Consider the following 25,878-nt stretch of genomic DNA (forward strand, 5'->3'; position numbering starts at 1 on the left):
ACAATAAACTTGTAGATCAGCCATTATCACCGAATGTTTGTACCAGAATAGGAACTCTAGGTTCATGTGGTTAAATTAAAACTAACATTTTCATGTAAAGCTCATTGTAACCAGATGGAGTCACCAAGTACTCCTTTATACACAGTGTGACTACGCCACTCCCAATTACAGGGTGGGAGACCCGAGTTACAGGTTATTATATCCAGTCAACTTCCCCAAAGGTAAGCGTTCAGTTTAAGTGAACAAATAATGGTCGGTTTGGAATGCAAAAATATATTTATTCACATAAGAGAATGTACAATGTATTGGTATATTTAATGATTAAAAACTATTTCCACTTGTCAACCAGTAAAGTGCATAGGGCTACTAAAGAGACATAAAAGCTTGGCCAAATAGTTGCACTGAAATGTAGGCCTACTTATTGAAGTCTGCACACACACACACAAGTTAAACACTGCAAATCAGCCAGATATAAACACTCAGAGCCATGTGTAATTTGGCATTAAAGATCACTGCAAATGTACACTCAAAAAGGCCAAAAGCCATGAACACCACAAAGGAGACAGCAATCAATTAAGTGCCAATCTGCAGTATAACTATTAGCCAAGTATCTGTCTCAGGCCGTAGCCGAATTAAACCTGTGGTTGGTTGGACAGTTTGTTTATACTTTAAAGCCGCAGGGGCTATAGCACTGGATCTCACTAACAGTGCTCAAATAATAATAAAAAGGTAGCAACATAAAGCATAAAAACAAAAAGGTTAAAAGAACAGCGGTCAACAGTACACAGGCACAATCTGTAATAAAAAACAAAACATTGAATTAGTCTCACGCTCTACTCTGGTGCTATAGATGTTCTGCCGATGCCTGGTTGCAATCAGAATCACAGTCGGACTACTACTTCGGCATCAACCAAACATCTACAATAATCCACCCAGTACACATGTACCAGTAAAATGCATTCAATGTACTTAACAGGGTTTATAAAAGCAACACATACCCTGTTAACATGTGAGGGAATGCCCAGGTTGTCGGTGCAAAACGGTACAAACAGTTGGCTTGGTCCTAGCACCGCCTGCATGACAAAATACACCAGCGTGAGAACTCATTCATTTCATTCATAAAAAGAGTTGTGCTGTTGCGACCAACAGCACAACACAAAAAGGAGACCAGACCCTCCTCATAATCCACAAACACTCCCACTTTCTGGAGCTTCTTTCTGACAGGGAGGAGTACCTAAGGGTCAACATTTGCCTTGAACACAGTTCTATATCCCAACATTATAGTCCAGTAACCAGTGTTGGGTCCCTGTGTGTTTGATTCCATCCTGTTGCAGGACTCTCTGGCCACTCCTAAAATCCACAAGGTCTTCCCTTTAACTATAGCCTCATAGTAAAACCTTCCAGAGGAGAAGCTTTGTCTTCCTATCTTCCTAAGACATGGAAAGAATTAGAGAATTGCTCTTTGTCTTCTGGGAGATTCTTCTTTATGTCTCTATCATACACTTGTTTTCCATCCTCAGACAGGATGAGATTGCAGTGTGCTGTATCAGGGTCCAGAGTTACTGTACATCCACTGTATATCGCTAGATCCTCTACAGATCATTATCAAACAGCGTCTCCATCTCTTTACAAAGTACCTTCTTCAGCTCAACCACAGCTGTCCTCACAGTCTCCACATATGAAGGCTGATGGGCAGTGACCTTTGTCCAGTCCTTGGTGGGTGGAGGCGTGTTGATGGATGGAGGAGGTGGAGGAGGAGGTGGAGGTGGTCTTCAGTGTGTGAGAGCTGCTTCAGCTCAGAGCTTCTCTTCTTTAACTCAGTGATTTCCTGTTCCAGCTCTTTAATGAAGCCTTCAGCCTGTTTCTCTGTTGTTTTCTGCTTCTTTTCAATAACATCAATGAGCTCAGCCTGGTTCTCTCAATACAGCTGATCATAGCAGCGAAGACCTGCACACTGTCTGCTATCTCTCTTTCCTGCTGAGATCTACTGAGTGTTTGACTTCCTGAATCTTCACTTGTCTCTCCTGGAGAGACAAGTGAACTTCAGCTTCTGTCTTTCCCAGCTCAGCCTTTTTTCCTTCACAACCTTCTTTCAGAGATACAATCTGATGACAAACACACATGTGGTCAGTTTTATAGAACAGCTCCAGAGGTTTGACATGTTTCATACACATATAGTCACAGTAGGAGATCTTACACACCAGGCAGGACTTCAGGGCTTCGGCGCGACGGAAGCGACAGGACGTGCAATAACCCCACGTTTGCAACTACTTCCGCCTGCGCACTTCACCGGGTATGGTCTAGTTAGTACATGTAATTTACAAAAACAATTTGCTTGTAGATCAGTTCCTTTTTGAAACACGACACCATCATACTATGGAGATTAATTATGGCGGTATAGGCTGTAGATTCACAGACTGAACACACAGTGTCATAATGTATGTAGTGTACATCATGCATTCTGGCCAGGTTAATCTTATGATCTAAATAATTTGGTTATGATTACTTACTTACGTACTGCCCTTTATGCCGGTTGGCATGTAGGGCAGCAACAAAGTATTGTTAATTTCCTTTGTTGCTGTTTCCGTAACAAGATACTTTTACGGTACTGGGTTGTTAGCCCTGTGCCCAACCCCCAACCTGGAGGACCAGTGGATCGCTCTTTGTCAGTCCTCTACCCTTGGTTGGTTATGATTACTGTGGTTAAATTATACTTACTAGTCCACACCCGGTCGACGCATCCGTGGGGGGATATGCGCACATGATCTGGCAATCTGGGAGGCAGTTCTTCCCATAGCTCGCGGGGCCATCCGACAGCTGGGCAGCCCCGTAACCATGCTAATAAACAGCTAAGATTTGGTGAAATTGAAAAACAGGCTTCGCTGTTCCGTGCACATAGTAATGGTCAATGGCTGTGTGCAAATTCAGATCAATTGCTCCAGTCACTGAGGACAACCGGGCAGACAGTTTTGGCCTCACCACCACCACAGAGCTTTCTGGAATTATAGGAGGATAGATGTCTCAGTAATTGTGGTGCTCTTATCAGAACATGGTAAAAAAAATTATCCATGAATACAATGTAATGATATTAGTAGAGAGAGATAGAGAGATAGAGTAGAGAGCGCAACAATCATTTCAACAGTAATGTACAAAAAAGCATTTTCACAAAAGAACTTGGGAGGTAAATGTTCACTTCAGAGCAGCTGATGGGAGGAAGGATTGGAAAATTGTGTGAACAAGACTGGATGGATGGATGGATGGATGGATGGATGGATGGATAATACTTCCATAGTGTAATGACAGTTGACAAACAGCTGCTGTTTGAGTGTCTGTCTGACCTCAGATCAGAACCAGGTCCATCTCAGCAAAAATAAATAACTCTGGTTGTGTTGATGTTTAAATCTGACCTCAGATCAGAACCAGGGCCATCTCAGCTAAAGGAATGACGTTGATCAGTCCTCTACAGCTGCTGCTGTTCGCCTCCAAGAAGATCATGTCCAACAGAGATGTGGTGGAACTGGATGACTGGTGACATTTCATTTCATTTCAAACCTTCATTTCACCTCAAATATCACAGAGGTTACCCTCATTTTCAGCAACGCTTTGTACAAAAATAGCCATTGGACACTTACACACATAGACATATATAGGTAGACGCCTCCTTCGGCTCTGAGGCATGTGTATCTTGGGCGCCATTTTAGCGTAGGAGAGCTTCCCTGAAGCTTCCGCGTGTGTCACAGAAGGGGGCGTTCGGTAGGCCAATCAGAGGCAGGTGGGGGCGGGACAACTAGATTCTGACAGGGCTTAGAAAAGACGCACTGTGATTGGCCTGTAGTCAACGCGCTGTGAGCGCTGTGATTGGCCAGTAGTCACTTTGAGTGTCCGTTTGCCTACGCGAAAATGGCGGCCGCGATACAAGTTGCTCCAACGAACTGCAGAGGCCAATGAGGTATCTAGGTTTCTATATCTATGCTTACACACATCAGTACTGTCCCAGTGATGAGTGATACAGGTGTTGCAGTACTTGTGTCCACATGGAGTGGTGATTGGATCAGTGAACACATCCAGACAGATGGAGCACATCAACTCCTCTTCAGACAGGAGAATACTGGTGGACGCCATTCCTACACACTGAGAATAAAGTTAATATGTTTTTTAAGTATTGTGTTGTTGAAGGATTACATTAAACCTGCAACCTTAAATTATAGCATATTGCATAATCAGTACATACATGGTATTGAGAAACGTAATGCAGACACACCAAGAACAACTATAACTGCAAATATGTTGTTTTAAAAGTAGTTCGGTAACACTTGCTCATAAGGTACCCGTAATTAACGCTTACTTTATGATTACTTAATATATTATTTAAGCATTAATTAAGCGTTAATTAAGCATTAATTAATCATGACTTCCTTGTAATTCATCATTAATTAACATCATTAGTTAATCATTAGTTAAGCAAAGTTACTTAATACATGATTTAAGCGTTAATTAATAATTAATTAAGCATTAATTCATCATGAATTCATTGTAATTCATCATTAAGTAATCATCAGTTAATCATTAGTTAGGCAAAGTTACTTAATACATGAATTACAAGGAATTAATGCTTAATTAATGCTTAATTAACGCTTAATAATGTATTAAGTAATCATAAATTAAGCGTTAATTACCTTATGATCAGGTGTTACCAGTAGTTCTAACTCAATTGGATAGCAGCGTTTACACCACAACTATAACGATGACAGTGGTGATGTTGTTAGGATCACCTTCAGAATATTGGTGAACAATGGCTTCAAGTTCATTATGTTTACAGAACATTACAGTTTATCAGTGTGTGTGCTTACATCATTATTATTACACTGCAGTTATCATTCTTGGTGTTGACGGCCATCTAGACTAGACTTTAGATGTTAATTCATTGAAACATTTCATTCATATAAATAGGCGGTGATCATTTATACTGAAAATCTATAGAGTACTCACCTGTGTATATCCTTAAGACTGTGTAAATGATAAAATCCTGTTGATGTGAGGTTTTTATACACAGAATATGATCTCGGCTGTCACACTGCTGCAGGTGTGTTTTACTTGTGTGTGTGAAACATCAGTGAGATGTCAGTCAGCATTGCTTCACTCCTTGTAAAAGTTAATGTTTCACTGGAGTCATTTCATGTTGTGAGCAGGTTCAAAGGTGAAGGATAAAATGTTTAATTCATAACATTACATGCATATTGTATTTGTATCTAATTACTATCAGGTATAATAATGAGTGAGAAGAGCTGAAGAGTTGTTTAAGTAATGTTTATTTCCTCTGTGGTCACTGGTCACACATGCATACCACTTGTCATTTTTCAGTGAGTTAACATCAACCACGTTTTTGATCAAAGTCCTTCAGATATTGTTTTATAACTCTAGGTCTCATCATTAAACTAAGAATGTTGTTGAGTGATAAGCCATGCTACTGTATGTGACAGTGGTGGACAAAGTACTCCACTCAAGTACTCGAGTCAAAGTACTGATACTCCTGGCCACATATTACTCAACTACAAGTGAAAGTTGCTCAGGCAAATTTGTACTTGAGTAAAAGTACTGGAGTACTTGCTTTTAAAACATTACTTAAGTAGGCCTATTCAAAAGTATACAAATTACAAAGTAGTTTACATTTAATTTACAAAAACAATTAGCTTGTAGATCAGTTCCTTTTTGAAACACAACCGTATCATACTTTGGAGATTAATTATGGAGGTATAGGCTGTAGCTTCACAGACCAAACACACAGTGTCATAATGTATGTACATCATGCATTCTGGCCAGGATACATTTGATTTAAATCATTTGGTTATGATTACTGTGGTTAAATTATACTTATAGATGTCTGTGTAACTGGGGTGCTCTTATCAGTATCCAATCGGTATCCATGACTACAAATGTAATGTTATAATTGTAGAGATGGCGACACAATCATTTCAACAGTAATGTACAAAAAAGCATTTTCACAAAAAAGCTAGCGAGGTCAATTTTCAGAGCATCTGATGGGAGGAAGGATTGAAAATAGTGTGAACAACAAGACTGGATGGATGCAATGGATGGATGGCTGGATGGATGGATAATACTTCCATAGTGTACAGACAGTTGACAAACAGGCATCTGACTCCAGATCAGAACTATTCATCTCAGCTAAATGAATGACTGGTTCTGTTATGTTTAATTCTGACCTCAGATCAGAACCAGGGCCATCTCAGCTAAAGGAATGACGTTGGTCAGTCCTCTGCAGCTGCTGCTGTACAGAAATGAGGTGGAACTGGATGACTGATGATATTTCATTTAATTTAATTTCACTTCAAACCTTTATTTCAACTAAAATGTCACAGAAGTTACCCTCATTTTCAGCAACGCTTTGTACAAAAATATACATCACAATAATAGGGGGAAAGAAAAAACAAGCACAAATGAGCATCACAATAAAACAAGCAAGTTAAAATTATCATAAAACTCGAAGCAAAGCAGTTACTGTGTTGAAGAACGATGATTATTAGTGATCATAGATTTGAACTGCAAAAAAATAAAAAAATAAAATAAAGAGTAGGAGAGCATTACTTTCCACCACTAGATAGATGACTGCACTTACAGCACTGATTCTAGACCTTTTTTATTTCAACAACTCCCAGTTTGAGATGCATTAGAACACAGACTGGCATTTAATGTCATATTTGATCTCTGGGACACCCAATCTACACTGTAAAATCCCCAGTGGTAATTTAACTCTCAGAGTTACAGGCCCTCACAGGTCCATTTGGTGGTCCCCGGACCTGACATTGAGAATCCGGTGGCATTATGTGATCCATAAATCTATGGAGGTTGATGACTGCTGAGATGACTGTAGTTACACCATACTGACACACGAAAGCAGTATGTGACCTAAAGATCAAGGATCTGATCCTTGTTCTCCTCACTTATTGGGGTTGATTTGTAACGTTGCTGATCTAGGATCTGTTAATTAACTTTGTTATAATTAAATGAACCTGTGGTATATATTATGAATGCTCTCAAAGGTTTAGTTTTGTACTTTTACATAATATTTTGAATACAGGACTTCTAGCCTACTTGTAACAGAGTGTTTCTACATTGTAGTATTGTTACTTTTACTTTAAAGGTAGGGTAAGTGATATTTTTTGGTATACATATATTTTTTGTTAAAAAGGTTAAAGTACTATATTATTGTAATCATTGCTACAAAGCGTTTGTTCGGTCACAGGGGTCTCTCCAGCTCTTTAGTAAACAGAATATAGTACATTTTCAGGTAGGTGACATATTTTAAGCCAATCAGGAGAGAGCACTGAAAATGCATTCTCTGTTTAATAAAGAGCTGGAAAGACATGGAGACTCCTTTTAATGAACAAACACTCTATAGCAATGAGTACTATCAGAATATAGAGCTATTTAACACTTATTTTAACCAAAGTAAATCACTTACCCTACTTTTAAGTAAATAATCACCACTACTAGTGTGTCGGTCTTTTCTCTGCTCACCTTTTAACCCTGTACCAGTTTGATGACTGAATATTGTCATCTTAACACATATTTACCAATGAGAACATTTAGACCACAAGTGAAAAGAATGTATAAAGTTAGACATTTACACACTACACACTAAGAATAAATGAAATCAATGAGTATCATTCTTTAAAGTTTATTTTTGCATTACAACGCGAGTTAAATTCAAGCAGTTCACAGGCATTTTGCACATAATTACAATTATTGATTTGTATTAAAGAATCACATTTTCATCTTGTATAATTGGTAACATGCAGCTACATAAAAGAACCAATCATTACCATCAGAATCATTCCTATTTTAAATTTTCTCTTCTATAGTAATTATATTACTTCTTACATTATTTCTATTCCTGTTACTCATTATTCCTGCTCATTAATTAACAAACATTTTGAGTTTAACTTGTCACGAAATAAAATAAAATAAGATATAAAATCAAGATATTGTACCAAGAAATACATGTAGACTAGATCTCAACAGTCTCACAGACAGGAGATACATTTTAATCACTTTAACCCTGGTGTTTTGGGTATGTCATTATACACAGAAATGTTCATATCCTTTTCAAAAATGTCTTCCCATATTGCAGATCTACAAGCACAACGTGTTGTTGTTCTGTTATTTGCAAATAGCCAAAGTATAAAGTCGGGTTTAAGTGGTTAATAAATACTAAATATATATATACTAAATACTTGCTTCAAATGAGAACTCATTAACCATATCAGACCATATCACATGTAAAATACATTTCTAGTGTTTCAATAGAATACATCTGTTAGACACAACAGTTGAATGTTTTGATTTATAATGACAGTTAAATGAACTCTTCCACGTAGACATTTGTTGTCTTAACTACTTAAACCCTATATACTTAATTGACTGGGGTCCCTCAGGGCTCTGAGTATGCTGGTATTTCTTTCTACACCATATGTCCTCACCGAAAATCTACAAGCTCACAGCGTGTCATGTTGGGAGCGTATTCTTTTCTTTAAAGCTGATGATTAAAATAGTCTAAACTGTGTGATTGTGTGGAGAGATGATCAGAGGAGCAGAGTTTTTACCACCATCATTAAGATGAGGATTAAAGAACGGATAGAGTTTGTCAGTGAAGGTGCATCCAGTGAAAGAGTAGAGATGAACTCTGGTCTCCACATCATAAAAGGAGACCAGACCCTCCTCATAATCCACAAATACTCCCACTGTCTGGAGCTTCTCTCTTACAGGGATGGAGACATCAGGGCCAGCAGCAGCCCTGTACTCATTTCCGTTATACCATATAGTCCAGTAACCGTTGTTGGGGCATGCTGGGATTAGTTCCTTCCTTTTGATGGACTCTCCGGCCACTCCTAAACACCAACTGGTCTTTCCTTTAACCTGAACTTCATAGTAAAACCTTCTTGAGGAGAAGCTTTGTTTTCCTAAGACATTGATACCTGTGGAGAATCTCTCTTTGCTGTCTGGGAGAATCTTCTTAACACCTCCATCATACACTTGTTTTCCATCCTCAGACAGGATAAGATTGCAGTGTGCTGTATCAGGGTCCAGAGTTACATCCACTGCATATTGCTGGATCGTCCCCAGCTCATCACACAGCTTCTTCATCTCCTGACTGAGTGTTTTCTCCAGCTGAGCCACAGCTGTCCTCACCGTCTCCACATATGAAGACTGATGGACATTGACTTTTGTCCAGTCCTTGGTGGGTGGAGGGGTGTTGATGGATGTGAGGTTCTGGAGGAGGTGGAGTTGGTCTTCAGTGTGTGAGAGCTGCTTCAGCTCAGAGCTTCTCTTCTTTAACTCTGTGATTTCCTGTTCCAGCTCTTTAATGAAGCCATCAGCCTGTTTCTCTGTTGTTTTCTGATTCTTTTCAATCACATCAATGAGCTCAGCCTGGCTTCTCTCAATACAGCTGATCAGAGCAGTGAAGACCTGCACACTGTCTTCTATCTCTCTGTCTGCATCTTTCTTGCTGAGATCTACTGAGCGCTTGACCTCCTGAATCTTCACTTGTCTCTCCTGGATCATCTGCTGAACTTCAGCCTCTGTCTTTCCCAGCTCAGCCTTCTTTTCTTTACATTCTTCTTTCACAGATACAACTTGATGTGACTTGTGGTCTGACTCAGTGCAGAACTGACAAACACACATGTGGTCAGTCTTACAGAACAGCTCCAGAGGTTTGTCATGTTTCTTACACATATAATCTTCCAGGTTTTTCACAGGGTTCATTAGTTTGTGAGGTTTTAAGGCTGTGATTTTCTGATGAAGTTCCAGGTGAGTCTCACAGTAGGAGGTCATACACACCAGGCAGGTCTTTAGGGCCTTGACCCTGGTCTCAGTACAGACGTCACAGGAGACTTCATGTGGTTTAGAAGGGTCTTGGTTTGTGCTGGAAGTTTGTTTCAGTTGCTTTGACTTCCTGAACTGATCAGCCATCTCTGAGAAAACTTTGTTAACAGAGAATTCTGGTCTTGTATAGAAGGTTTTGTTACATAGTGGACATTGACACACGTCATTAGTGTCCCAGTATTGAGTGATACAGGTGTTGCAGTAGTTGTGTCCACATGGAGTGGTGATTGGATCAGTGAACACATCCAGACAGATGGAACACAGGAACTCCTCTTCAGAATGGAGAATGCTGGCAGACGCCATTTCTGCACAATAAAGTAGAAAGTATCAATTGTTGTTCTTGAATTATACATCTACAACCTTACACTATGACACATTGCATATACAGTACATAAATGCTATTGACAAACCTAATGCAGACGCACCAAAACAACTATAACTGTAAATAGGCATATGTTGTTTTAAAAGTTGTTCTAACTCAGCAGAGTTCACACCACAATGATACTGGTGAACAATATATTGTTAGGATAAATTATTTGGTGAACAGTAAACACTGACAACAAATCAAAATATATCAGAATTTACAAGGCATCATCATGGGTTGACATTTCCAAGTAACTAAAACGTTTCAGGTTACCCCCTGCCACACCAGCGCGTCTGCCTTTGCTTCATTAGGCTAAATAATATTGCCTATTCATGAGGAACATTGCTACCTTTTTAAAACTAGCAGTTGTGCTCATTCTGCGCTCAAGTGACTGTCGCCACTCGGGAGGTATCGATTAGATTTAACATTAATTTGTTCTACAAGCACTTCATACTAATGTGGAATGCGCAAAGCCTTTGATGTGAGGTTCTCTTATTGGATACAGGATAGGTGGGCTAGGGACATCTGGGCATCATATTTTTGGGAAGACTGGGCACTAGGGAAGAGTGGGCACCAGGAAAGAGTGGAAACCAGGAAAGGTGGGCACTAGGAAGAGTGGGCACTAGGGAAAAGTGAGCACTTTGGGGCAGCTCTCATGTGGAAACGTGTGTGTCTTGTAAAGACAATATTTCAGTGGTTATTCCATTCATGCTCATTCTTTCATTTTATTTGCATATACAAATGCTGCGATCAAACATGCTAATGGCCACCTATTACCTGGCATTGAAAAGCTAGATTGCCTGTGAATGAGCACATTATGATCATTAAACGCAGGCTTTCCATTTTTTTTGTGTGGAAGGAACAATCCGTAGCAATGATGGTGGCTCATGTGCCATTGTTCACCCTTGGCTACTGCTAAAAAATCCATTCCATAAAATTTGACGAGGGAAAAATAGCAAATCTACAAGCTCAAAACAATCTACAAGCTCACAACGCCTGCATAAAGACAGCATTTCCACTGTTTTGTCAGACAGTCAGTTATCAAGTTGGGGGGGGGGGGGGGGTAGTAGGCCTACTACTATTTTGGCAAACAAACTCTTATATTGTACTTTTAACCTTGTTGTTGTGTTGTGTTTGGGGGTTTAAAGAACAGTGGGTAAAATAAAACGTACTGTACCAACAACAAAGCAGCATGCTATGTAAAGTAAATCCAGGTGCCCAGTCCTAATTCAGGTGTCTAGTCTTCCGGGTACCCAGATTTCCCTAGTGCCCTGTTTTCCCAGTGCCCAGTCTTCCTGGTGCCCAGTTTTCCATAGTGCCCACTCTTCTCCCCCCAAAGTGACCACTCTTCCTGATGGTTGCTTTCCTCATCCTGTTCGCTATGTAAAGCTCTCATCATATAGAACACTTTAATTACAGATGTGACTACATATTTTATTATGATATAAATAAAATATGAATTTTACTATTCATATTTTATCAAAGTACCCAGTTTTCCCAGTACTCTTCCCGGTGCTCACTCTTCTCTAGTGCCCACTCTTCTCCCCCAAAAGTTCCCACTTTTCCAGGTGCCCACATTTCCCTAGTAAGGCGCCCAGTTTTCCATAGTGCCCAGATTGTTTTGGTGCCCACCTTTCCTGTTACCAAATAGAACTAGCAATTGCCTGATTCTTTTTTTTCAAAGTGACTGTATACTCAGTTATCGATTGGATTTCATATTCATTTGTTCTACAAAGCCTTCATTCTAATGTGAATGGGCGATGCCTTTGATGTAAGCTCTGATAAGTGACATCTACTGCACTGCACTGCATTTACTCCGTCAAAAAACTGAATATAACTAATGTTTACTTTACCCTGTTGTAGCTGTAGTAGGCTATACAACCCTCGTAGACGTATTTATGATTCTGACATTTTCAATATACGAGAGTTGTAGGGTTCACGCCCCATGGACATGGACTTTCTGCACTATGCCACGCAGATACTCCAAACGTGTACAAATTGAAAATAAAGGGGCTTACCCCCAAGCCCCAAATGTTAACTGTCTCTACGCGGTAGTAGTTTAATGTAATAATCCATATCTTTCAATAAAGAAGTGTTTTAATGCCGTCTGTTGCCGAATGCCATTTTCTCACTCTCGTTTACTTCCTGTTTACATTTAGTGTAATTCCGGGTTTCACCGGATGCGCTCCGTCACTACCCGTCACTAACGCCCATTGGGAACTTCCGACAGAATCGGCCACAGACGGCATTAAAACACTTCTTTATTGAAAGATATGGATTATTACATTAAACTACTAACGCGTAGAGACAGTTAACATTTGGGGCTTGGGGGTAAGCACCTTTATTTTCAATTTGTACACGTTTGGAGTATCTGCGGGGCATAGTGCAGAAAGTCCATGTCTCCATGGGGCGTGAACCCTACAACTCTCGTAGATTGAAAACGTCAGAATCATAAATACGTCTACGAGGGAGGGTTGTATACTACGGCTAACCCTGTTGGATTCATTCATCATAATTATGCTTCACAATGTACTGCCCCCCACGGAATCTATTGATATCAAAACAAGTGGCATAAAGGGGGAAATGATCGATCGCTTTGTTTGTAGCCTGTAAACTCTAAGTAAGTTTCGTTTTCGTTTATAAACAAAGGCTTTGATCTGAAACGTAGTTGATAAAGACACATCATCCAATCCACACAGCAGTAGAAAACATTGAACCTACCGAATACCGATAGACTGTCGACGATGTTAACTTTATCTGCTGTAGCTTCTCCAACACTTATCTGAGTTCCCAGAAGTTTTCGCCAGCTCTCGCATACAAACGGGAGGGGCGAGGAATACTCCAACACTGTCTACTCTGCAGTCTGTCTGTCTGCTTTGCCGCACACAGACTACTGACAGCAGCAGCACTACAGTTGCTCCTAGGTCCTAGACCGGTGATATAAAAGGGCCTTAAGGCCAATAATAATAATATTATATAATCACATAGGATCTCAGCTGTCACACTGCTCAGTTGTGATACATCATTAAGATGTCAGTCAGCATTGCTTCACTCCTTGTAAAAGTTTTACTTTACTGCAGTCATGTCATGCTGTGAGCTAGCCCTAGAATGTCTGTGATCTTACATACATTTCAAGTATTCCAAATAAACAGTCATAGATCGCTCTCGTCGACCCACTGTGTAGTGACGATCTGCGCGGCCATAAAAGTGCTCTAAACTCCGTCTGTACTCACCCAATAATTAATTCCTAACAGTACGTTTTAACAGCGGGCGACTCTCGGGCGATCGCCGGCGACATCGTCCAAAAGATAAAGAAAATCCATCTTTCATCGCCCCCCCGCCCACTTCGCCCTATCGCCAGTAGTCGCCGGCTCTCATAGACATATAATGCACTTCCGGAAAATACTATCCTGATCGCCCGCTGATCGCCCGCTGTTAAAACGTACTGTAAGACTTGGAGTCATATTTTGTCCTCTAGTTTCATATCCATGTGAAAGTTCTGCCAGAAAACGTGTGTTTAGTCAAATATCTCCACTTTTTCACGAGCTGCACACGGACGACTTTCTGTACGGAGCTAGGGGGCGCGACTTGAGTGACTCAACTCCTGGATACTCCTGGTCAAATATTACTCAACTACAACTGAAATTTGCTCTGCAAATGTATAGCCTACTGGAGTACTTGCTTTTACCTACTTCACCCATTTTCAACTCATCTTCATTTAATTGGTCCTATTGTTCATTATAGACCTAATATGGTACCATTTTTGTGTCTCAGGGGAGAACGGTGGACAGTTCAGACACTCACCTACCAGTGACATCATCGGTAGGTAGGTTTGGTAAATTCAAACAAGATTTCAATTTGTTTTATGTATTATTAATGCTTGTATTAATGGTGTCTACACAGTCCTTCTCTTGAGACACAGACCGAGTAGACAAAAATACCATATTATAAGGAACATTAGTGAGGACCAATTATATGTAGATAGGTAATGGGTGACGTGGTCCTTTAAGTATTCAAACATAGGCCTACATGAGTTTAAAAATACTAGGCCTGATCAAAAGTATTCACATATCGGCCTGGACGGCTGGCGTCCGCTACGCCAGCCACCTCGGCTCAATGTAGCCTGACAGCACGTCGCGGGTTCGAGTCCCGAGCCCGACGGCATTTGCTGCGTGTCACTCCCCATCTCTCTCTCCCCATTTCCTGTCAGCCTACTGTCCTATCAATAAAGACATAATATAAATCTTTTTTTTTTAAAAAAGGTATTCACATTTCTAAGTAGTAGTCATTTTTTTGTAATGATGGCTTATAGATCAGTTATTTTTTTAAACGTGACACCATCATACTAGACTACAGAGTTTAGGCATGCATGGAGGCTGTAGCTTCACAGACCACAGTGTCATAATGTATTTACATCATACCATCTGGCCAGGATAAACTTATGATTGAAATCATTTGGTTATGATTACTGTGGTTAGATTATACTTTAGATGTGTAATTGTGGCGCTCTTATCAGACAGAACATGGTACAAAATATTATCCATGACCACAAATGTAATGATTAGAATAGTCGAGATGGCAAAACAATTATTTCAACTGTAATGTTCAAAAAAATCATTTTCCACAAAAAAGCTTGGGATTTCAATTTTCACTTCAGAGCAGCTGATGGGAGGAAGGATTTAACATTTTGTGAATCATAAATTTGAACTATAAAAAAAAATAGATGGAAGAGCATTAATGTTCATGACTAGATAGATGACTGCACTTTTGCACTGATGATAGACTTTTTTATTTATTTCAACAACTCCCAGTTTGAGATTAATTGAATGAAGAACACAGATTGTTATTTGATATCATATTTGATCTCTGGGACCCCCAATCTACATTGTAAAATCTACAGTGTTAATTTAAAGGTAGGGTAAGTGATTTTCTTTGGTTAAAATAAGTGTTAAATAGCTCTATATTCTGATAGTACTCATTGCTATAGAGTGTTTGTTCAGTAAAAGGAGTCTCCTTGTCTCTCCAGCTCTTTATTAAACAGAAAATGCATTTTCGTTCAGTTTCAGTTTCATTTCCAATTTTATCCAATCAGGATAGAGAACTCAGTCAGGATATAGATTAAACAAGTGATGACACTAAGAAATGAGCAGGCAAAATTGGAACTGAAACACTATAAAAATGAAGCTTAAAAATGGGTACTTTCTCCTGATTGGCTGAGATTTTGACACCTACCGGAAAATGTATTTTCTGTTTATTAAAGAGCTGGAGAGACGGGGAGACTCCTGTTACTGAACAACCACTCTAAGGGTCCATTTGGTTCCATTCGTACACTCTCAGAGTTACAGACCATTACAGGGCAATTTTTGGCATTATGTATACTTAGGCTAAATAGCAGATATACAAGCTCACAACATGTCGCTATGTGACACATTGTGAGCTTGTAGATCTGCTATTTTCCCCCAAAATAGTTAAAAGATGTGAAACATTTGGAGTTTAAATCATTTTCACAACTCAAATCTTGTATGGGGGTCCCCTGGCATGGTTTGAAAAAAAATTGAGAACCACTGAATTAAACAGTAAGAGCCGGTCAGACGAGTCAGATTTATATTGATACTAAAAAGCATTGTATTATATAAATGTATGATTTGTTTGTTTTCCTTGTACACTCTGTTGTTGTGAGCTTTTATGCTAGACAAGTGGATTGGAAAATCTAAAAGGCACACCTGAATTAATAGAGAAAACAGCCGATCTACAAGCTCACAATGCCTCACATCATGTGAGCTTACAGATCGGCTGTTTTAGCTATTTTTTAGCTAAGTTTTAGAAAAGAAATTCAGATTAAAAACCTTAATGTTTACTTTATGTTCTCTTATAATCATCTACTTTGACCTTTAGCTGGTTGAAGGTCAGAAGAAAGCCACCCTGGACTACAGCAGGTCTGTATTAACGTTTACTTTATTAAGTGTGGTGGCACGCTATTTCTCCCACAGTTTATTTTCCCCACACTCGTGCCATATGTCAAATTGACCGGCTTCACCGGGCCTTTGCTAAGAGATCGGTTAAATACTTTAATTGATATTGATTTATTAGTGTATTAAATTTCCCCATCCACTTTAATGGGAAAATGAAAAAACTCCCATTCAAGTATTTTTTTCTCGGAAACCGTAAGGGCTACAGCTATGACTGTTAAGATTTGATGGGATATGTCCTCACTTGTATGTAACACTGTTCCATGTATGATGTGCAACGTTATGCTTGTGCCACAGTGAGGCGTCAAGGTACAAGGTATAGGATGCATGCCTGCCTCCTATAGCCTAATCACATCTATATGATTACCACCTTCAGTGGAGGCTGTCACCGTGAGACTGATGAGTGCAGCCCTTCTAATAAAATATGCCATGGTTGGCTAAATGGATTCTATCTCCGTGTTTTCTCCGAATGCAACATTAAGCTGCAGAACTAAGCATAACTTAACAACGACACTTGGAAGGGAGGTTCATAGTTTATTGCCAAATTATTTACAAAATGATTACACCAGTCGGCCACATGGTGGCGCTATAACAGCCCACTTTACGTTTTGGCCTATAACTCTTGAACCATGGGTCGTAGAATAAAAAAATATTTTTTCCCCTGGATTCCTTGGGTCATGACGCAACTCTCCATATAGGCCACGCCCATTTGCGTCTGGATAGTTTTTCCGCCATTTTGAATTTTGTTTTGAAAAATATCGATATTACGATTTTTTTTTTTTTTTTGTGATACGTTGTTTTTCCTACTCTGTATTTGTGTAATGATGATTTTGAACCGTTTGGTGCTATCTTATGTGTTTATGAAATTAATACAAGGACTATCGTGATATATCGTTGGTGAATTCTCATGCAATATATCGTGATATCGCAATATATCGATATTTTCAGATATCGTGATATATCGTTGGTGAAATTTCTTGCAATATATATCGAATATCGTGATATCGCAATATATCGAACATCGTCGAATATCGTGATATATATTGTTATCGTGGGCCTAATATCGTGATATACATCGTATCGTGAGGTACCCATATCGTCCCACCCCTAATATACACCCAAAGAAAATACATTATTACCCTATGAAATCGTTATAGCTCTGTTAGTATGATATTCTTAGAAGTAGATTTATTGTGATAAATATGCTTATATTATCGCTTGCATAGCGGAACTCTGTGTGCTATCTCCCAGTAGACAAAAACTCACTCCCCTGTAGTTGCGGGCTGACACTTTGAGACAGCAGAGGCTTAGAATGATATCAGCATCCCCTAGTTAGGGAGGTTGTGTTGCATTCCACAGGTGCGAGGGACTCTGTGGGATCCAAGGTCGTCGTTCGAACCCGTAAATCAGGGGGGGGCCATTTGCCCACCCTGATGAAGAAAACCTGGTGGACCAACAGCGACTTCTATTGACAACTTTTTATTATAATAACATGTATAGGACATATATATAGGCTCATACAATGGGACTTCAGACCTCATGAACTGAACTCGAAGCAACTTGTTGCGGTTAAGGACAGTTAGTGGGAGCCCAGAGATCTCTGTTAAGTACATTTCTATATTCAATCTGTAATTATTTTAACTTACTGCTTAATTAATAAATACACTTAATTTTAAGTCTTGTCTGCTCTTAATTTCACCAATTCAACGGACGCGCGGAGACGCGTGATCTGAAGGGTTACAAATTATTACATTGCGCAATTTGTCTGTTGTCTTTATCCCCAGTCTCCAACACCTCTGACAAGCCCATATCAAGTGTCTGGCTCAATTCCACATGGAAAAGTGCAACAACATGTATTAAATGTGATGTTACTATAGGGCACAAATGGAAATCAAAGCAAAGAATTTGTCTGGGCACAGAGTTCTATATCATATTTTATTCAACATATCTATGAATACAATCCTACAAAAAAATCTGTAGTTTTGAAACATTTACAAATGAAAAAAATAAATACAATGTTTTTTTTATTAAATGCTTTCACCACTGCTGCATGTTTGCATAGTACAAGAAGGTAACAGGGGTAAAAGAGCATAAAATATTGTCATAAATGGTGGTGTCCTTTGGCATTTGAGTAACATCAGTCCTTCATTACAGTCCTTCATTACACCAACAGCACAGTTGTACAAGCTGAGATCTTCATTATCACCTGGATTACATTATGGGTGTGTGTTTGTCCACAGTATTCTGCTTCAAATCAATGTGGACAAAATCAAAGCTCTGCAAGGAATGGATGGAATACACTGTAACCTGTAGGCTCAACTATACACTTCCATGCTTATTCTACACTGGAGTGGTCCTGTGAGGTGCATCCGTTAATGTTACTTTGTGCGTGCTGTTCAGTTACTGTGTGACTCAACATAACAACTAGCAAGGTGTGTGATCTAAGCCTTAGGCTATGTTCAGACTATAGTGTGATCTAATTTTATGCTCAGACTAGCAGCCTAAGCCCAGTATTTTGGGATAGTATCCAGATATCCGACTGCTTTATTAAGTAAAGGAAAAATCGCATCCATTTACATTTGACCAACTTGTGACCAGAATGCATCTCAATCCACCCCCAAGCTGATAGTGGATGCTGCAATCCAAGTCACATTTGAAAAATGTATAATTAAGTTATTTTATAAAATATTTTAATGGCAGTGTTCACTTTACTCAAACATCTAATATGTGTGGTCATCATTATTGGTGACAGACATATCCATCTATAAATTCCTGCTATTGCTAGAGTTTACAGAGAATGGTGTCAGACAAAAAACATCCAGTAAGTGCCAGTTCTGTGGTCAAAAACACCTGAGGTCAGATGAGAATGGTCACACTGGTTCAAGCTGAGAGGAAGCACTGGTCAGTGATGCGTAGAAGAGCATCGTATAGTTGCGTGGGGGGGGGGGGGGGGTCATACAAAGCCCTAGAGGACAAGTCAGCAGGTGACGTGGAAAAAAAGAAGGGAGATGGGTATGCAAATAGTAGCAATAACGTAAACACAGACAACTGTTTTCCTCCACCGGTATTGGTGTTCGACAACAATGTCACAGGTGGCAGTTGATTTTAAAATGATTAGTGAAATGTTAGCGCCTATAGCTCTAAGCACCCCTGATCAGTAGGCAAAGAGCCATGAGGCCTAGAGAGAAACACGTTTTGGATGATCCACTTGTTGTGACCTGGGTTGTCACTGGCTGGGCCGCCTGAATGCCTCTGAAGACGTTGGTCATCAGCTCTGAGTTGTCGTCGCCAACATGCAGCATGGTGCTGAAGAGGTTAATCTGCAGAGAAGACACCAGTTCATCAACTACTTAGCCCGAGACCCAAAAGAGAAATTTGCTATCTCCCTGGTAGCCAAACTAGTGAAAATAGCCAATCGATAAGATCACAACGACACTGTAGACGGCATTATAGATCTGCTATTTTCACTACTTCTTAAAAGTTTTTAAGATCTTAAATTATGAAATTCTTTTTTTTTTAAATGAAAAATTCTTTTCATTTCTGATTTTTTTAAAGTTTTTTTGAAGATCTATTGAAATAAACATTGAATAAATAAATAAACAAATTAGGACACGAAAAAATGATATTTACTCGTGACCCATAAAAATGGGTCTGCATCACAAAGATGGGTCCCATTAGGACCCATTATTTCGGAAAAAGTGAACTACAGAACCTCCTATCAGAGCTGTAACATTATGTCATGATTTCAAAACGGTTGCATTCATGTAAGATCAAACTCACCAGATCTTTGCTGACTTTGATTGGGTCCTTGAACACAGTCCAAACTACAGCTTCATTACATGAGGGTGTCGTCAATGAGCCGAGGTAGCGATAGTACTTGGTACGATCCACTCCACTTAACAGATCATCCAGGGAAACGCCAGCGGCAATTGCTACCTTATCGTCTGTAGACAGATGCACTGACTGGTAAAGGAACTGCAGCTAATCCTTCATTGAATTCATTAAAAGGTCAAATTTGAAGGGAAACGATGAAAAACAAATGCTTACCTTTCTTTGTTATGTTGGACAAGTAGTTGGTCAAGGTTTTCCAGCTTGCAGGTGAAGCAGTTTCGTTACCTGTCATTGCCTGTAAAAGCGCAGTAAACATTGTATTACCACATGTGTCAGGTCACGTTTTTAACATCTGATGTTAATGTGAATCCCCTTCTTTACCTCGATGAAGAACCCAAGAGCAGCAAGCCCTGTGGAGTCCTGGACAGCTTGTCCTGTATCCCCATTGTATGTGGCCTTGGCATTTACAACGTGCAACTAAGAGGGAGGGAAATTAAGAAATAAGTACGGTCAGAGTGGTTTATTGTGCTTATCTGCCAAGAACAAGGACGAGTCCATTCGCTTTACAATGCACTAGAGCACTGGGAGATGGATCGCTGAGGTGGAGCCACTGGAGCGGAACACCTACCATCAGCTCCCTGTACTTACCGGACGACTTAAGCACAATGCATGCTCCTTCCGAGGTTTTCGGAAAGGGAGGAGATTTAACTACTCTCCGAACTAGTTCAAAAGCCCATCCGAAATAACAGTTTTTTTTTCAGACGTCGGAAGGCGCATGTCTTGACCTTTAGTCACCCAGGCCGTGCTATTCACATTATAATTAGTTGGTATAGTGCCCGGGATCAAAGCCAGAAACTTGTAGTTCAAAGGCAAGTGCTCTACCAGTCGGTAGAGCACACCTGGACACCACAATACATAAATATGATTTGACATAAATATCAACATTTTTACAAAATAAAAAAATTAAAATAGTATGCATTAATTTTAAACTTTGCAATTTGCCAAATATATGAGTAAAATGTACATACCTCCATGGGGTAGCGCTTGCCGTCCACAGTGTGCTCTGAGCCGCCCATTGTAGAGCCGTTGCCCCAATGCAAGTGGAACTGCAGGCTGTCATAGGCAGCAGGTAGACCACCTCCTGAAATACTGACCCCACTAGTAAGTTCTACTTTGACTGGTGTGTGTGTGTGTGTGTGTGTGTGTGTGTGTGTGTGTGTGTGTGTGTGTGTGTGTGTGTGTGTGTGTGTGTGTGTGTGTGTGTGTGTGTGTGTGTGTGTGTGTGTGTGTGTTAGGGGGTGGGGGGGAGGACAGGAAATGTATTAACATCTTGTACAGTATCATTCTGTTGAACAGACAACATTCAAAGCACACAAGAGGAAGGTAATTGGCAGGTACTGTATGTGTACACTGTACAGAATAGATTGAAGACACTTAGGGGAGGGGACCCGATCCATCCCTAAATATTGTACATTTTACTCCAATACGGTTATTTTACTTTGCTATTATAAAAAAAAAAAAAAACATAAGTAACTGTCGGGTGGAAACCTCATTATGTCCAAAACTGGTACTTTTCTGGATTCAAATTCAAAAATAGCCAAAGTAGCAGATTGACAAGCTCAAAACGCACATTTCGAGTCTGTAGATATGCTGCTTTTAATGCTTTTGTGTGACGCTGTGTAGTATGATCAAGTAGGGCAAAAAGGTCTCTAAAGCTGCCGCTCACTTGTTTTGCCGGTGTTGGAGGCGTTTGTCATTGACGAGTTGATGCCATAATTGGTGAAGTTGAAGGCTCCCAGATTGGAGTCGCCGGTGGCCGATGCCGAGACAATGTCAATGGGAGACTGCCTGGAACCATTGCAATGCTCCTTAGCAATGGTCGGCCAAGTCGTATAGTCTGAAAGAGCACAAGCACAAGAGTTTCAATTAGTCAAGCAGCATAGCGGGATTAACCAGTTAAACCCCATATGGTTGAACGGAGTCCCTCACGGCTCTATGCTAGTGTCTTTTCTGTTTTCTGTTATTGTGGGGAAAGCTTTCCCTGAATCGATGTCAATTGTCGATCCGCTATTTTCAGCGAAAGCTTTCACCACAATACGGATGCTGGGGTTATAAGTGGTTACAAATATATCAGGATTATCTACAGTCGTGGTTCTCAAAGTGTGGTCTGACTGGGGATCCCCAGGGGTCCTTGAGTGGGTTCCTGGGGGTCCCCATGGTCAAATGAATTGATAGGCCTATACAGCATCAAAATCTGTTTAACCAATTTAACCCTATATACATCGGCTATGTGAACATAGTGGATCTACACGATACAAGAGCAAAAATACTGGCATATGGTGATGATGAGTGTAATACCCCAAGTCCTCCTTCTTTGATATAGCCTAAAGTTTATTTAGAGTATTTAGAGGAAAATTATGCGCAATGGACTTACTGCATTCTGCAAGATGGTAACACCAATCTGCGGGAGAAAATAACAACAACAAAAAATCTCATTATAAATAGCCTATAGACCCCTTAACAGACGACGTCATACTGGCTCCAAATGAAACCCATTCTATCAGGTCTCGCTAGGGCGCGCCTCACTAGCCAACACACAAGAGGGGGTTGGGATGCGCTGAAACCAGCGCACCCCGAAACAACAGGTTGCGAATTGATTGCATGAAACAATCACCTGTGGCTGTGCAGCAAGTCTCAATGTTAGTAAACAATATACTATAATATGTCAGTGGTGGAAAAAAGTAGCCTACTCAAATGTTTTACTTAAGTAAAAGTATCAATACGGCAATGTAGAAATACTGTTATAAGTAAAAGTCCGGAATACAAAATTTACTCAAATGTACTTTAGGTACCAAAAGTAGAAAGTACTGATTTCGAAAACACAGGACATGATGTTAAAGATCCAAAGTGCCTCATTACATAGAATGTCCCGTTTCACAATAGCTTTCAAATGTATAAAATGTGGTTAGGCCTACTGTATGTTTCGTAATAATAATCAAAATCTACAAAGAAACTAGCAACTAAAGTTTTCAAATAATTGTAATGGAGTAAAAGTACAATATTTTTCTCTGAGGTGTAGTGGAGTAGAAGGAAGTCCTGGAAATTGGAAATCCTCCAGTAAAGTAAAAAATACCTCGGAATTGTACTTAAGTAGGCCTACAGTACTTGTACTTAGTTACTTTACACCACTGGAAATCCTCCAGTACAGTAAAAATGCCTCAAAATTGTACTTATATAAGTACTACTTGAGTAAATGTACTTAGTTACATCACATCACTGCAATACGGCCATAATCTATCGTCCATGCGCACGAGTAAAACTAAATCATTACTATCTAAAAGAAAAAGAGCAAATGTAAATGTCTTCCAAATAAAAGCAAATACTTACTGACTGAGGTGGAAGCTCTATCGTTATCCCCTGCAGCCCAGGTAGGAAACAGAGCGCAAGCAACCAACACAAGGAGACACTTCATCTGCAGAAACGGACAGAGAGAGGTGAGTCATGCTGCAATTCACCGGTGGTGGAAAAAGTTGGCTACTCACATCTTTTACTTAAGTAAATGTATCAATACCGCAGCAATGTAGAAATACTCTATTACAAGTAAAAGTCCGGAATTAAAAATGTACTTAAGTAAAAGTACAAAAGTATTGGAATCAAAATGTACTTAAAGTAGAACGTAGGCTACTCATTATGCAGAATGTCTCAGTGTCACAAGTTTTCAAATGTATACAAATCTTTTGAAAATAGACAAATTGTGAGCTTTCAAATAGCAGAAATATGGACCTTAAGTGGTTAATGTGTTTAGTAATACAAATCTATATCTAAAAACTAACTTAAGTTTTCAAATAATTGTAGTGGAGTAAAAGTACAATATTTTCCTTTCCGATGTAGTGGAGTAGAAGTAAAAGTGTTGAAAATTGGAAATACTCCACTAAAGTAAAAAAGACCTAAAAAAAGCATATTTTTTTGCAAACTGTATTCAATCAATCAATCAATCAATCAATCAATCAATCAATCAATCCATTTACAAGAACAGCGTGGCTTCCCCCCAAAGTTATCCTATATATTGACCATTAGGCTATAATGCTCTAAGTATTTGGGCATGCAGTCACTGTTTTTGATATAATTGTCAAAAATGTAGCTATGGTGCAGCTATATTAGGCTAATAGCAAATTTTTTACTTAGCCTAAAAATGGAACAGGAAAACGCCAAAAAATAAAATAATAAAAACTTTCTTACCTTCACAAAATAGCTGTTGTCACCTTAAGTTCTCCCTGGGGAAGTATCAGCTCCTCTCTTTTATATAAGTTCAGCAGAGAGCTTGAGCCCGCCTCTTTACCTTTCCACCCCTATTCTAAGTATTTCTTCAGGTAAAAGAAAAAACAGATATGCAAACAAGTTTTTCATGTAGTCATACACTGTTGGGGGGGGGGTATCTGGAAGGGGGGGTATCTGTTTGGAATGTTTTAACCAGCTGAGTGTAGCTGTCTAAATTAACCTAGTTGTTAAGTCACATATTTGGATAATTACAGATTGTCTATATGTGAGATATATAGCCTACTATGTTTTGTGAGAGAACATGAGGCCACCGAGTTTGTTTTGTCAAAACCTGGTCATTGTATTAAAATGACCAATGTAAAAAAATTAAAAAAAATAAGTTAACCTGACCCCATCTATATTGTATCTCAGAAGTCAGTCCTGTTGCCAATGTTGTGAAGCAGGCAAATCCTCACAATTTCATATTTAATTTGACCAATTATCAGATAAAGCTGTGGGTTCCCAGAAAAATATGTTAATATACCATTAAAATCCCTTTAACTAGTCATCTTTTTACAATCTTATCTCACCAGAGAATGATCCAGGACTGCATAATATCAAATCCGACTGGGAATCAGAACTGGGAATCACCCTTTCAGACCAATATTGAGCTGAGGCACTCAAAGCCATCAACTCCTCTTCTTCCTGTGCAAGACTCTCCTTAATCCAGATCAAAGTCATACATCAGGCTCATTACAGCAAAGATAGGCTCAAAATTGTCCCCAGAACGAACATACTTCATGTGACAAGTGTCACCAGTCACCATGGGACATTGTCCCACATGTTTTGGACTAAGCTCTCACATTTCTGGGAACACTTTTTCGCTACAATCTCTGAGGTATTACACATCAATGTAACCCCATCTGGCCAGATAGCCATCTTTGGAACCCCTGACGTTTACCATTACCTCTAAGCAATGAAGCCAGTGATCTCATTCTGCGGTTGTTGTTCCATTGGAAAGGTATAGCGTACCACCACCAACCTCATCTTGGCTACAAGATGTCATGCTCTTTTTGAAACTGGAAAAAAATCAAATTTACAATCAGGGGCTCAACTAACAATTTTAAGTACTGGCACTAGTGGCAGCCACTCATTACCCACTTTAACCATTTAGATTCAATCTGACCCTGGTACACCAGAACAATCTATCACAAGTTCCCCTCTTCATTTACAACTTTCCTCTCGTCCTTCTCATATATACTTTCCCTTTTATGGAGGCATTGGTGGTTGTCTAACAAGATGGGGGCGCTCTATATGTCAGACAGTTAGAGGCCAGGCCATACAGTATAGGGTAACTGAACTCCACAGAACTTCTGTTCTAGATTTATCTTTTTTGCCATTTCTGTTTGTTTGTTTTCATAATCTACGATATTAGGTTTCTGTAGTTTTTTGTTTTAGTTTTTCTTGTTTTTGTTTCTTGTTTTGTCTTCTTCTTTGAGACACACATACGGGTATTTCGGGGCGTGGCCGATACCGCCATTCCTTCACCGGGTG

The 25,878-nt window shown here is 39.6% G+C and overlaps 2 protein-coding genes across 2 annotated transcripts; both read right to left on the reverse strand.

Annotated features, from left to right (window-relative positions):
• Positions 1–7,764: 7,764 nt before the first annotated feature.
• LOC308093929 (E3 ubiquitin-protein ligase TRIM39-like) lies at positions 7,765–13,135 on the reverse strand. Its single transcript, XM_080440335.1, has 2 exons — positions 12,989–13,135; positions 7,765–10,208 (listed from the first exon to the last, which is right to left on the reverse strand). The coding sequence occupies exon 2, from the start codon at positions 10,204–10,206 to the stop codon at positions 8,572–8,574; it is 1,635 nt and encodes a 544-aa protein (XP_080296461.1). The 5' UTR covers positions 10,207–10,208; positions 12,989–13,135; the 3' UTR covers positions 7,765–8,571.
• Positions 13,136–18,166: 5,031 nt separating this feature from the next.
• On the reverse strand, positions 18,167–24,325 carry LOC308093079 (carbonic anhydrase 4-like). The gene is made up of 9 exons (XM_080439287.1): positions 24,307–24,325; positions 23,455–23,539; positions 22,502–22,528; positions 21,794–21,964; positions 21,096–21,244; positions 20,449–20,544; positions 20,284–20,362; positions 20,017–20,180; positions 18,167–19,556 (listed from the first exon to the last, which is right to left on the reverse strand). The coding sequence occupies exons 2-9, from the start codon at positions 23,537–23,539 to the stop codon at positions 19,377–19,379; spliced, it is 951 nt and encodes a 316-aa protein (XP_080295413.1). The 5' UTR covers positions 24,307–24,325; the 3' UTR covers positions 18,167–19,376.
• Positions 24,326–25,878: the final 1,553 nt, after the last annotated feature.

The sequence above is a fragment of the Gymnoscopelus braueri genome, assembly GCF_963280865.1.
Source record: "Gymnoscopelus braueri genome assembly, chromosome: 10".
In the NCBI taxonomy this organism is placed as follows: domain Eukaryota; kingdom Metazoa; phylum Chordata; class Actinopteri; order Myctophiformes; family Myctophidae; genus Gymnoscopelus; species Gymnoscopelus braueri.